Raw genomic sequence first — 14,641 nt, forward strand, 5'->3', positions numbered from 1 at the left:
CACTTTGTAGACCAGGCTGGCCTCGAACTCAGAAATCCGCCTGCCTCTGCCTCCCGAGTGCTGGGATTAAAGGCGTGCGCCACCACGCCCGGCTCTTGTTCTCTCTTTTTTAAGGTTAGTTTCTCCACCGAGCCTTCTGGGCCGTGAGTCAAGCTCACTTATTTTCGTCAGACTCAGGAAGAACGGCTGCTCTCTGCTGTTTGTAGCCATGGCTGGCAAGGCTCCAGAGCTGTGACTTGGGTTATCTGCTGACTGCTGAGCAAGCTTGCGTGCGGCCCATTTCTGGTGGACTCGGGGTGCGGCCAAGAGAGGGTTCCAAAGCTGGGTGCCCAGCAACAAGGGAGCTGCCGGTTCCCTTCAATGGCTTTACACTCTTGCCCTTCATTCTCTGGATATGTGTGATGTAGCCGAGCTAGTCTGAGGGCAGAGGACATGAGCCTCACCTCTCCATGGAGAGTCTAGAGGACACAGTATAGATGGACACACCAGGCTCCGTGGCACTTCTCAAACACACACAGTGTGATGGCTCATAGGCCGTCACCTCAGTGTCCCTGCCCTGCTGGGCAGTGAGAGCCACCTGTCTATTGGGATATAAGCTGGCCCCATGCCCATTCCAGAGCTTCCTCAGAGCCCAAGGAAGTCTGGGTAACCTGAAGGTCCCTAACTATCTCTAATTTCTTGTATGACTCAGTAGGGTGAAAGCTGTGATAAACAGGATCCAGAGGGCAAGAAGGAGTTGGGATCAGGTGTGAGTTAAGGGTAAAGTCTCGCATATCCCAGGCTGGCCTTGAACTCACCAAAGGTGACCTTGAACTTCCGACCATCCAGTTCCCACCTCCTGAGCGATAGGATTATAGCCACACACCACCCCCCCACACCACCACACTGTGCTTATGCAGTGCTGGAGATGGACCTCAGGGCTCTGTGCATGCTGGGCAGGGCTCAGCCAATCAGGCTGCACCCCTAGAGCTTGTTTCTGTTTTTTTAGAGGAGGAAGGGTCTCACTGTCTGGTCCTGTCTGGTCTGGAATCTCCTCTGTACACTCAGCGGTGACCTACCTGCCTCTGCCATAGGTATGCTAGGATGCCAGGCTGTCTTGCCAGCCTTTCCCGACAACAAACCTTCCTAGCCAGGTCTGGGAAAGACAGAAATAGCTTTCAGATCTGAAGTTCAAGAAAACATTAATTTCTTTCCATGGTTTTTGTTGCCAGCTCCCCTCCTCGTTTGTAAGAGTCTAGATGCTCAGAAAATCTCACACAGGGTGGGATATAACCTGGGGTGGCGGCCTTAGGAAGACTTGCCATGCAAGAGCTTTCAGGACTGTCTGGTCATTTTTGGAAAAAGATACCTGTTTGCAGTAGCCTTTGTCTGTAGTCCGGGACCTGGATACAGACGAAGGACCTAGGGTAGAGAGATGGCTCAGTGGTTTAGAGCACACACTACTCTCCCAGAAGACTTGAGTTCAGTTCCCAGCAACCTGTATTGGGCAGCTTACGAGGGACCCAATGCCTCTGCAGGCACTGCCTTCACATATACAACCCCCATATCCACACGAGCAATTAAAAATCAAGTGTTAAAAAGGACAAAGAACTAGATCTGGGAGACAGGCCACAGGGAATCCAGTCCATTCTAAGCCCACAGACAGTGAAGCCCCTCTGCAGCTTGGCTGGAGAGCTGTGAGGAAATCTTCCAGGCCACCAGGTCTTTCCTGAGCACCTACTGTGTGTGCGCTAGCCACTGTGTGTGGGTGCTTCAGGGACTATGAGGAAGGGCTGGCTCCAGACACTGGTGCTCTGGCGAGAACAATAGAATGAGCTACTGAAGAGTTTCAGACTCTTCTGAGAGCTCTGAAGGAATCTGTCAGGGGGCAATGCCAGAGTCAATCAGAGGAGGCCTCTGGGAGGAAGTGACATTGAGCTGAGACTCAAAAGGTCAGTGAGAAGCTGGTTAGAACTGAAACGCTGACTGACACCCTCCCTCCCTCCCTCCTTTCCCGTTGCTGGGGACTAACCCTCAGGCCTTGGGTATCCTAGGCAGGCAATGCTCGTGAAATGCCTTCTAAGCAGAGAAAAGGAAAGGCGCATGAAAGGGCCGGCGGGATGTCTCAGTGGCAAAGGCACTCACTACAAAAGGCAGTGAACCTGGACTCTGACACTGGAACACACACGAAGGTAGGAGAACCAACTCCACAAAGTTGTCACCTGACTTCTGCATGCGTGCCGTGGCACCCGTTCCCCCACCCACACCACACGGGAATGCTAATAAACACAAAGGCCCCGTAATCGGAGTAAGCCCAGAGAGCTTGGATGGCGGAAGCACGCGGGAGTCGCTTGGCTGGCACGGCTGCGAGTGGACACAGCTGTACCGTAGCCCATGCCTGTGGGCAGCCACGCCTGCTGCCCTTCCTGGGTGTTTCGGGGAACTAGAATCAGATGCAGACATTCCCACCTCTGTTCTTTGTTCTTTCCTCTCAGCTGAGGACAGAGGCTTCCTTGGCAGGAGTTACAGTTATTTCTGTAAAAGGCCTGGAGCCAAAAGCAATAAAGCCCAACTTGAACAGAGTCGTTATTCACGCCTAATTGCGGGCTGGTGTGCAGTGGGGACTGACCGTCCCAGCCTCTCTCGCCCCATCGCTCAGCCCCACACTTCCCGTGCCCCACGGGTGCCCTACACACAGCGTGGGGGGGGGTTTCTGGCTGTGGATGTTGTTGTTTTTCAGGAAGGCCATCCAGGAACACTAGGGCATTTTGACTACTGGGATTAATAGCCCAGTCATTTCTTCTTCTGCCTGATGACTGGCTGAGCGTGCCATCCCTCCATCCCGAGACAATATTAACAACCCAGTGCTCTGGTCCTTCCAGAGACTGGGACACACAGGTGGGAATGATGTCTGATGTCCCTTTGACCAATTACCCAGCTATATATGGACTGGATAGAGAACATGTGGGCCCCACTTCCTGCCCTGTGTGCCTCATGTGTTAGTAAATATCTGAAGGGAGGCCGTGGACCTTACGAGCCAGGGCAGTGCTACTGCAGAGCACCAGGCATCAGCCTGAGCGTCCTTAAGTAGGCACATCCTGGGGCTGCAAGAAAGGAAACCGAGAAACCCAGGTCCAGGCAAGGCTGGGATGGGGTGTGTCCGGCACCTGGGGTGCCGGGAGGACCGACACAGGTCATCTTCATTTTCCAGACAAGAGCACTGAGGAACAGCTGGATGAGGGAACTTGACTCTGCCCAGTACCTCACTACAGGGTCTGTCGCTGCCGGCCTTTAAAAACTCTATCCTGGCCGGGCGGTGGTGGCGCACGCCTTTAATCCCAGCACTTGGGAGGCAGAGGCAGGCGGATTTCTGAGTTCAAGGACAGCCTGGTCTACAGGACAGCCAGGGCTACACAGAGAAACCTGGTCTTGAAAAACAACAAACAAACAAACAAACCAAACCAAAAAACTCCATCCTTTGAGATGACAGCCGCTCCATCTTGGTAAGGGCCGCACACGCAGATTTCTCATTTCTCCTGCCCGAGAAGTACCCACCTCCCCTTCCTTCTTTGGAAAACAGTAACTCAGTTTACCTCATAGAGGATATTCTCTCCTATCAAGGGTGACCATGTGACCAGAGCTAGCCAATGAGACTCTTCCTGAGCTCAGGCCTCCCAGATAGTGCTCAGAGCAAGGGCCCCAACAGGGGTGAATGGTCTCTCGGTGGCCCTCATTCCACACTCCAAAAGGCCGCTAGCAACTCCTGCTCAAAGACCCCCCAGACTTCCAGACTGTGTCCTGTGCTCTCCCAAGCCCAGCTCTCCTACAGACCCCTGACGAATCCCAGTGCCCCCCCCAGACGAATCCAGTTCCTGGGGCAAGCATTGGGACAGGTGAGTTGTTACTTCCTCAGACTCTGCCGGGCAGCCCCACCCGTGTGCAGCCTCCACCCCAGGAAATGATGCAGTTCTTCAACCTCTCCTGACCTAGAGAAAATGGCCAGTGTGACGCAGGACCAGTGTAAGGCTTAGACTCGGCATTTCTCATTTCTGCCCCTCCTGAAGCTAGACTACTCGGGCTGCCATGTGGCTGCTCAGGCCACACAGAAACATGGGAGTCAGCCCGGCTGAGGAAACAATGCCTGTGACCAGCACTGGGGTCACTCAAAGCAACCCACTGGCAGCCCACGAATTGTCAGAACACAAGAGAGCTGCTGCCACCTCCACCACACACCTCAAAGCCTAGCAATGGACGTGGGAAGATGACGGAGCTGAATGAACAACCCCACTGAAGCTTTCCACATCGTAACTCAGTTTACCCCTTACTAGACAGACACGACCAACTTCCTATTTTTAAAGATTTGGGGGATGACTAAATGCCAAGCAACAAATACAGGGCAGATTTTATTATTATTATTATTATTATTATTATTATTATTATTATTAGTCGTAGTAGTAGTAGTAGCAGCAGCAGCAGCAGCAGCACCAGTATTGAAATAGGGTCTTATGTAGCTCAGGCTAAGTCTCAAGCTTGCTATGTAGCCAAGGATGACCTTGAACCCATGATCCCACTGCCCCCACACCCAGAGTGCTGGGATTACAGGTGTGTGCTACTGACAGGTGTAAGATTTCAGTATCACTACAGGCATGTGTGTAGTGTGTCGTCCCTGAAAGCGTGTCATCGCAGGGTGCTGACATCTGTGTGGGCCTTGTGATTGGAGAAATGGGCCTGATACAAGGCCACTGCTCCCCCTGGACCTGATACAGGGCCACTGCTCCCCCTAGGCCTACTACAAGGCCACTGCTCGCCACCCCCCTCTGGCTTTGTTTTCTGCAGAGGCCGGCTCTACTGTGGGAAAACTAACCAGGCAGGGCAAGAACAGAGGCAGCCGGACTCAGGCGCAGCCCTTGGCTAAGTCAAGAGGCACTCAGGTGGCCTGTCAGGGCACACACACTGTCTCTATCTGAAACTCTAACTTTTGAAATATGCATGTAATTCTAGCACTTGGGAGGCTGACAGAAAGGCAGGAGGATTGAGAGTTCCAGGTCAGCCTGCACTACATAGCAAGACGGGGGTGGGGGGTGGGGGGGGGAGGACGACGACTGTGTGAGGACATCTGAGGCACCATATGACCCACTGCAGTGCTGAGGGGAGGCCCATTTTGATTTTGGGGGACAGAATCTCATGTAGCCCAGACTGGCTTCAAACTCCCTATGTATGATTTCCTGCCTTAGCCTCCGGAGTACTGGGATCACAAGTGTCCAGGAGGCTGGAGTTCCGGCATGATTTCCTAACTTCTGCTGTTCCAGTATGATTTCCTAACTTCTGCTGGACCTTGCTGCAGAGGAGAAAGCTGCTGACAGCTTTAAGAGCCAAGAAAAGGACTGTTACCCATGAAGAAGATCACCGTGGAATGGTTTTACCCTACACCCAGACAACCTAAGGGAAGAAGAGCAAGAGTCACTTCACTTGGGAAATTTGGCCATTTGTTCAGTATTTTATAAAATTGCCATTGTCTTATGGGTACACGGCATATGTGTGCGTGTTTGTGAGCATAGAGACCAGAGGCTGACAGCAGCTGTTGTCTTCGACCTTGGTTTTGTTTTGTTTTGAGCTCAACAATTCACCTAGACTATCTGGCCAGCAAGCTTTAGGGGTCCTCCTGATTCTGCCTCCATTGTGCTGGGATTGTGGGTGCCACAGCCACACTTTGGGTCTTTCTTTACAATAGGTGTTGGGGAATTCCAGTTAAGGTCCTGGTCCTGGCTTCTTGGCATGTGGGCTATCCACCCAGTATAGTCTCCTCAGCTGCTAGAAAATGTTTATGGTCATGTTGGCCAAATATCCACCTGCACTGCCTGCAGAGTTGTGCCCCTTGGCACAATGAGGGCACCTTTGCCAGTCTCTCCCAGGTGCCCCGCCCAGGTGCCCCGCCCAGGTGCTGGGCTGCAGTGTGCTTACTGTGTTTAATTATAAGCCACTCTGCCTTAGTTTTCCCTTTCATTCCTAATCGGGGTATTTCACTGATGACGGTGCAGATAAGTTATCTGTGAGTCCCTTCCAGGTAAACCTCCCCTCAAAGCACTTGCTAAAACCCGAAGGTGTTTGATCTGTTGGTTTGGAAAGCATTGCGCTAAGACTATCGGCAAAACCCGCTTATCCTTCCCTCCTTCCTGGCGTTTGGTTTAGAATCCAGTACAACACCCAGCCAGGGGCCAAGGAGGCACAGAGCAAAGCCTGCGGCAGGGCGCGCTTCAGAAGGATTTTGTTCTTTGGAAAATAAGAGAGAGAAAAAAAGTTCTGACCTATATCCTACTTTGAGGGGGGGGGGGTGGTTGATGACTGCCTCTGTGGCAGCTACAACAACAAAGAGACAACAAGAAGGTCAAAGACACAGTAAGAAGGACAGAGGGACAGTGGATAGCAGACAACTGAAAACATCATTCCAAGATGTTTCCAAAAGATAAGACTTGGGCTCTCTCTCCACTACTTGGAATGTCTTGTTGTGTTGGGAAATAGAAACTTCAATTGCCCAGATCGCTAAGCCAAGAATTCCATTTTACTATAAGTAAAGAAAGCATGGTGATTAGACTCTGAGCTATCGTAACGACCTTGGTCGGCTTCCCTGTTCTCTGAGACATCCAACTTAGCAGCTGGCCTTAGAAGTCTCCAGACAGCATGCCGGGTCTCTAGAGCCCGCAGTTAGGCAGGGCTCACCAAGCACAGATTCCCTCCCTGGGCTATTTGCACAGATCCCCACCTCTCTGGCTACCAAGGTGGGTCAGACTCCTGCTAGGGTTCCAGCCATGGGCCCACAAGAAGAGCTGTCAGCAACGTACTTCCCAGACACATCTGGCGCCCACCTGGCCAAACACATCTTATGTCCCTGCTTGAGGTCCCCCAGCTTATGGCCTCAGCTTCCCCTACCCCGAGGCCCCACAGGCGTGCTTAGCTTAAGGATTCGAGTCTGGGCTGGAATGGAGGGCTGTCTCCAGTGGGGCCCAGTGGGTAAAGCAGGGGGCCATGTCTTTCACAACAGACAGCTAGCTATGAGTCTGGTGCCCCTGCCACGGGGTCTATGTGTGTTTTGCAATCCTATTGAGACTAGAGATGTAAAACACTGGTCTGTGAGAATCTAGCAAAGTGCTAGACTCGGCTGCAGAGGAGGCTTAGAAGGCTGCTCTACTCAGGAGGCATTGTACTACCTGTCAGGGTGGAGATGCCCCCTCCCCACCCCCTGCAACCCCCACCCTGTTTCCTCTACCACAGTGGGGATTTCTGTCTGCCAGTCACCCAGGAGTTGAGGAGTCAGTCATGGAAAGCTCAGCCAGCATGTTCTAGTGCTCCCAGGAACAGAGAGGAGAGTGAGTAGGGTGTCTAAAAATATTCACCGAATAGGTATGTGACAGGCCCTGGGGACAGGGGACCACACCAGGACATTGTACTACCTGTCAGGGTGGAGATGCCCCCTCCCCACCCCCTGCAACCCCCACCCTGTTTCCTCTACCACAGTGGGGATTTCTATCTGCCAATCACCCAGGAGTTGAGGAGTCAATTGAGTCAGCTCAATACAATATGAGCTCTCTCTTGTAAGCATGTCCAGCCACATGGCTTAAAATAACTGGGAAGCACAACAGCTCCCAAGTTCAGGCCTTCAGCCTCAGCAGGCTACAGACTCGCACATCCAGGACACACGAGGCATCGGGGGCCTCGAGAACCACCAGGCTCAGTCCTCCCTTAGCCTTTCCTCCTGCTCCCTCCTCACAGTGCTTAGGAACCACCCTGTCCCAGGCCACCAGCCATTGCATTCAGCACTCTGGTCACTCTTTGGGTGTGGCCCTCCCTCGCAGGGGAAGATGGTGAGAGGCACGGATGGTCTCCACCCATCGGTGCCATGTTTGTGACACTCAAAATTGTCTCCACCAACACTGCATGTCCCCTTGCCAGCAAGAGCACCCTTGTTTGAGAATCAATGGCTTTTTCCTATTCTGAACCCTGGACCCGCTCAAGTCCTGTTGGCTCCACACCCCAAATTTCTCTCCAACCCAAACCATCATTATGATTTTGTCCCCTGACTGTTCTGAGACCCCCACGGTCCTGATGGCTCTGGGCATTGTCTCCCCACTTAGCATCAAACCTATTGATCGTGTGAGCCGAGGTTTTCTGAAACACAGATGGGCTCGCTCCTTCCTGTCTGACAGCCTCCTTTGATTGTCCATGTCATTTAAAATCTAAAGTCTGAATGTCACACTTCTGTCTTTGTCTCCACCACTCACTCATGGTTCCCTACTCCCACTGGGCTTCTGGTTCCTGAACAACCTGTGTTCTCTACCCCAGGGCCTTTGCATAGGCTGCTTTCTCACCACCTCAAGTGTTCTTTCCTCATCTTTTCCCCAAGACCAGCCTCTTTCTTACACTTCAGATCATGGCTCAGAGATCTCTTCTTCAGGGAGGCCTCTCTGGACCACCTCCCTGAAGATACCTCACCGTGCTTTGCACTGGTGAAGGTGTCTTGCATTTTATTACTGTTTTTTTTTTTTTTTGAAGCCTGTTATGAACTGCCTTGACTATGGCCCCATTCATTGCTTGCTCTTGGGGGCCTTGTGTCTCTGGTGGCCCAGGCTCTTGTGTCTCTTGTGTCTCTGGTGGGCTAGGCAGCACCTGGCTCTTGTCAGGTATTTACTAGTAACAAGAGGTAATCTGATCTGTGCTGTACTGGGACCCATGGAGTACTGGGATCCTTGTGGTACTGGGACCCATGAGATACTAGGGCCCATGGGGAACTTGACCCCTTGTGGTATTGGCCCTATGTGGGATCGAGTAATAATAGGACCTTCACAATACCAAGAAGGTTGTCATGCTCAAGGCGAGGGTGCATTTTGGTACCTCTCTATCCCTGTTCTCATCTAGGGTACCATTCCCTACTGCCATTGCCAGTAGTAGACAAGGCCCTCTTTCCAAGCCTTTTGCTGATGTGAACATATATATGCAGGGTGCCTGCTCTCTCTGTAGGACTTTACATTTTTTAAACAAACACTTCACGATGATTTTCATGGTAGAGGGCCAGGTTAAACTCAGCCCCCAGAAAGGCCTGGATCAAAGCCAGGCTGCAGCTTTATCCACTGAAGCAGCTAAGATAGGCTCTGGTTCCCAAAGACCCCATGGGAAGGGGAAGGCGGTAATGTCCCTGGAGTTCTCACCTCAGCCAGGGTGCTGACAGGCCCTTCTGACCATTGGCTGCCCATACAGGTGGCTCCTTGCTCCCCAAATGGCCATGCTTATTTGTCACACTTGTGGGACCAAGGGGTCCTCTCTTCTCATTCAGACCATAGTCAGAGGGCGTGTGTAACTTACTACCTCAGCCAGTGCACTGGTCAGTGGTCTCATGGGAGGGCATCTGGGGGCTTAGGGACTGTCACTGCAAAGAGGCTTGCTTCTGCTCTTGGGCTGTGACCACAGGGGTGAGAGAGCAGCGGCCCTGTGGTCCAGGTTTACCTGGGGCAGATGCTAAGCACTTGTGCTGATGATCTCACTCTGGCCCCCAGACTCGGGGAAGGAGTGGGGACTTATCCCCAGCACTTGTTGGATGAGAACACAGAGGCACAAAACGGTTGAGTCACACGCCCCCATGTCATTACTGGGCAGGTGGCCAGACAGACCGGCTGTCTTAAACACCCAGCCTGGGGCTGCCAGAGACTGCAGCTTTAGTTCTGAGGAAGGCACAGAGTGAGGCAGAGGGCAGAGCGGAGATGGAAGAATGGCGTCTGTGACAAATGCTGAGTCCCTGAGCCAGTGGTGCACGATGCCAGGGCTGTCTTAGGATTTGGGGCCCTGTGCGAGGCGTCGGGCATTTTTCCTTTGCCTCTCTGTGATTTCAGAGCGTCTCTTTCAATGGCTTGCAAGAAAGGGTCCTGATTGCAGCCCTTCTAAGAAAACACCCCTAGCCCACATTCCATCTACAACTACACTCAGCAGCTGCCAGCAGATGTGGGTGATACAGTCCTGGCTTCCCGCCCATGAGCTGCAGGGTCTGTAACCCCAGCGCCCAACTGCAGCCAGCCACTGCCTCTTCCCCTCTAGGCTCCAAGTGAGGTCTAGTTCCCTAGCAACCACCCCAATTAGGCAATCACGCCATTTATCAGGATGCCAATTAATTATAATGATCTTAATGATCTCCCAATTAGATAGCGCCTTGAAGCCGGCTGGAGCATGGGCATCTGCCGGGGTCCCCACCAGGCCAGCCCCTGGGGCTGGCCATAGCCAGATTGTCCTGGCCTGCTATGGTCATTATGGAGAGGCTCACTTTCCTGTCCACTGACACACAGAGCCCAGTCTGAAACTAAGTCCCTGGTACATGCTCTGAGGCCAGTCCACCAGCAGCCACAAGAGGGTCTCACTCCTACAATGTCCTATGTCATTCCCTGTGCTTTTTAAGAGCTAAAAATCATTTTTTTTTTTGCATGGTTTTCATTGGCCACATTTGAAAGAACCTTCACATATACACCAGGAGAGGAGATGAAACCCTGGGAAAGTAGAAGGGGGAAAAAGAGCCAAAACCAAAACCAAAACCAACCAACCAACCAACCAACCAAACAGACAAAAAACCCCAAACCAAAAACAAACAAACAAACAAAAACCCAAAAAGCCAGAGAAAACAGCAATAACAACAACACACAATACAAACCAGGGCACCGCCCCACTGCTACCCATTCTTGGGGAAGGGAAAGGATTCAGACAGGCTACTAACGTAAATAGTTTTACTATCTCACTTGTCAGGCTTCTAGTCCCCTGCATTTAAAAAACAAGCACCTGGCGAAAGGGCAACCCCGTGGTTCAGAGTGGACCTGGAGCGTGAGGAATGTACCACAGATTTTGTGTGGACACGTGACTATTATGTCTAAGGGCCGGGCTCAAACACTTCCTGCCTCTTATCTTTGAGGTGAAGGGGAACCTTCTTTGAACTGGTCAGAAAGGCAGGAAGGGCCTCAGGTCTTCAGAGAGGGCATAGTCTAAGAAAAGATAATGGCTGCGTGACAATCCCCCACATACCCAGGGGCCAAAAGCCATCAAACCCAGCACCAAACCCAGACTACAGAGAGGTGATTCCCAAGTGAAAGGGCATTTGGAACATCAAGTGTGAAACTGTCTGTGGGATGGGGTCCTTGAATGAAGCCCATGTGGGACAGGAGGTCACACGCAGGCATTCTGTACAAGGGTGCCTGGAGTTACTCCCTCGGGGCCAGTCTTGAGTTAGCAAACCTTAAGTCTGAAAACCTAACATGCTATTAAGGTTTCAGAAAGTGTTGTAAATTCAAATAAAAAACCCTCAAGAGGGTTACACAAAGTCCAAAGCCACGCTACCCTCAGCCAGGGCAGGGACAGCGGGTTCAACATGCCATTGGCCAAACTAACACCATCCTCAATAAACTGCTGATTTCAACACTAAACCACATAGAAACAGGTTGTTTTGATTTCCCTGGGGACCAGCCAGGCTGGGTGGAGAATCTTGGGGGGAGGGGTCTTTAGGGAACTCCCACCCCTTTTAATCAATGGTTGTATCTCAGTTGATCCCCTTTGGGCAAGGAGCTGGACCCGGTCACACGAACTGCAAGGTGAACAAAATCCAGGGTGTCCCCAGGGAAAGCCAACATCACCTGCTCTCTGTCACCTCCAGAGTAGCCTGGGGGTGTACCGTGGGAAAGAGGCAAGGACAGATGGAAAGGGGGAGAGGGCGGGCGTCCCCACAGACAGAGCAAATACCCAGATTCAAACGTAAGCTGAATGTAATTACTTGGTTAATTAAATATTGACTTTTAACTCAAAAAGTGATTAAAACAAGCTGCAGGAGAGCCAGTCCTGGAGGGGTGGGGCCAATCAGAACTTTCAGGAAGTGGGGAGGGGGAGGGGGAAGGCGGGGGTCACCACAGCCACGCTCTGTGCAGAGCGTCCTTCTGTGTAGGGAGACAAGGCTCTCAGGGTCCCCTCCAGGCAGAGGCCACTAAGCAGACCCATGGCCCCGCGGGTGGCTCCTTCCATCTGCCCACTTAGAGCCTCCTCTCGCCACCAGCCGCCCTCGCAGGGACTAACACTGCCATCCGCGCTTCCCTGGGTGACACTCCGTGCCTGGTACACTCAGAGCGCCACAAATGCTTGTCGAATGAATGAATGAACTACTACTCTCTAAACGAAGTCGCAGTCCCCGCTGCAGCGTCCCCTCCGGGCTTCCGGAGCCCGCGGCGGACGCAGGTCTGCAGGGCGATGGGTTCTGACCTGGCGCGGGAGAAGTTTTATGGTTTCATTTGTCCTCCGTTCGGCGAGTTCCTAGTCCCTGCTTGCTCGGGTCCTGCCCGGACAAGCCACACGTGGTCTGGCTTTTAGCTGGCCCTCTGGATCTAAACCTCAAGGGGTCAACCGGGCCATGCTACTGCAGCCCGCGGGTCCACGCGCCCTTCCCCGGGAATCACCGGGGCGCGGGAAGTCCTCCCCTAGCCGCCCAGCCTTACAGATGGGGTCAAATCGGTCAGCCCCACTGAGGCCGGCCGGTGCCTAAACCTCCGGGTGCCACCCTCCCGGAGCCGGGCAGCGGGGACCGGCTGGGCTCACCTGAACCGTGCTCGCCCTGGAATCTGTGATCCGGGCCCGGCCCCGCGCCCCACTCACCGCTCGGCCCCCGCGGCCTCACCGCTTCTCTGCCGCAGCCGGGCCGGGCCGCGGGGCGTAGGGGACTCTGCCTTGCCGCTGCTCCAGCCGCCGCCGCGGCATCCCGGCTTCTGCTCCGCCCCGCCCGCCCCGGCCTCTGCGCGCGCCAGGACCCAGGACCAAGGACCCGGCCGCCTCCCGCCCCGCCGGGGACCGGGCGATTCAGCCATCGCTCCTCACCTCCACTGCCGCGGCCGCCCCGCGCCCCGGCCCGAAGTCCGGGCGGCTCCCGGCCTGCTGCCTGCCGAGCCGGTGGCCGGCCGCGCTCCCGCCGCCGAGCGCGCACCCTCGCGGGCCCGGGGCGCACTCACCGGCACCCGCTCCCGCTCGCCCTGGGCGCGGAGTTGAGGCTGATGTGCGCTGAGCAGGGAGCTGCTGGCGAGCCGGGACCGCGCGTGCGTGTGTGCGCGCGTGTGTGCCACTCGGACCGGGGGCGCATCTCTTAGTCCACCAGACACCGGCGCGAAGTCGCGAGGGCCATGGATCAGGCCCCCCGGCTGGCGCGCAGAGAATCCAGCCTCTTTCCGCTTTTTCGTCCTCCTCCCTCCCAGCAGCGAGGAGCCAAGTGTTCCCTGAGGCGTGCGACAGCCCCGGCCCGGCGCTGCCCCTCGTAATGACACGTTAATAAATGTTTTCTTTTATCCGCTTTCACAGGGGCTCGCCCTGGTTTGCAAACACCCGGCAGCCTTTGCTGAAAGCCCCGCGCTCGCCTCTAAACACACACGCACACACTTGCCATTGGAGACGCCGGCTCGGGCCGATCCCCAAGCTAGATCGCGGGAGGAACTGCCCACGCGCCTGGGACCTTCCCACGCGTCTCCGAAGCTCTCTGAGAAATTAAGTTGAGCTCAAGCGAAAGCAGAAGCGTTGCCCAGACATGGGCCGGGAATGGGAAAGAAAGGGGAGGCCGGTTCCCTTGGTAAAGGGAGAACTCTGACTCCAGGTGGTGCTGTCTGCGCGGTTTCTGCCGTCCCCGAAGCCACCAGAGGCTTGAGGGAGCCCTGGCTGCCAAGGGTGGATGAAGAGCCTCACAGAGCCCACCAGTAGCTTCAGAAAGTACAGCTGATGTGCTAGGGCGCTATCGACCCTGCGGTAGCACGGGGCGGCCTCAGATGGAAACTTAACCCTTGAAAGTCTTCCACGATGTTCATCCATTTATAGATACTTAAATCAAGACAGAGCCGTTAAGTTATTGGCCCAAGGTCAGATAGTTGGATCAGGATCAGAACCCAAGAAGCTGAGCTCCGGAGTTATATCTGAACCCCCAGGCTGCGCTTATTTTCAAGATCCTCCTTCCCCTGGTGGGGTTTTTCTAGTTTCCTGATGGATAGCGTTTGTCAAATTCATGTAGTAAAAATAACAGGGCACCCATGGAGATGCACTAAAATCACGTCCTCGCAGTTTATCTAAAATTCAAGCGGATTGTCTTGACTGCGTGGGGGGTTCTCGACTCCGCCCATACAGTCGTTGTACTAACCCTGAACTTGCTTTCCTAAGCCAGGGGCAAGCCCCACCTTTGGCCAGAGTAGAGTCCCGGTTGGATACAGGATGTTAGGCTTGGTTATTCGCTTTCATGATCCCCACCCACCACCCCCCAGGCATTCCAGTCTCAGTGCTGCATGAGAAGGGGCTGGGCCCCTGCAGCACTGTTCATTGGATGCATGGGGCTGAGGGCTCCCATCATTGAGATTCTGAGAACTTCATTAGAAAGCACAAACACACAAACAAACATCAAATGTACAGTGGTGGTGCGCACCTGCAATCCCAGCTCTTGGGAGGTAAAGGCAGGAAAATAAATAATTCAAGGTCACCCTTATCTACACAGGGTGATTAAGACCATTTGGAGCTCCTGGAGACCCTATTAAAACAAAACAAAACAAAGCAAAACAAAACAAAATGAAAGGGAAAATCTCAGAAAATAAACCAATAAAACAGGTAGAAAAGCAGGTGTAATCAGTTTCAA

The 14,641-nt window shown here is 53.7% G+C and overlaps 1 protein-coding gene across 6 annotated transcripts in view; it reads right to left on the bottom strand.

Moving 5' to 3' along the window:
- Positions 1 to 13,590, bottom strand: part of Sulf2 (sulfatase 2) — an 81,564-nt gene extending 67,974 nt beyond the window's left edge. Inside the window, exon 1 of one of the 6 annotated variants that reach the window (XM_021157065.2) lies at positions 13,415 to 13,590. Coding sequence is in view for 1 of the 6 variants with exons in the window: in XM_029473492.1 (XP_029329352.1) it covers positions 13,411 to 13,417 (7 nt within the window). In the remaining 5 variants the exon portion in view is untranslated. Of the gene's footprint in view, positions 1 to 12,249; positions 12,345 to 12,582; positions 12,743 to 12,858; positions 13,337 to 13,410 lie in introns of those variants that run through there. The other 5 variants (XM_029473492.1, XM_021157066.2, XM_021157067.2 and 2 more) reach the window with 5 other exon arrangements.
- Positions 13,591 to 14,641: the final 1,051 nt, after the last annotated feature.

Source organism: Mus caroli, chromosome 2, assembly GCF_900094665.2.
Source record: "Mus caroli chromosome 2, CAROLI_EIJ_v1.1, whole genome shotgun sequence".
Classification (NCBI taxonomy): domain Eukaryota; kingdom Metazoa; phylum Chordata; class Mammalia; order Rodentia; family Muridae; genus Mus; species Mus caroli.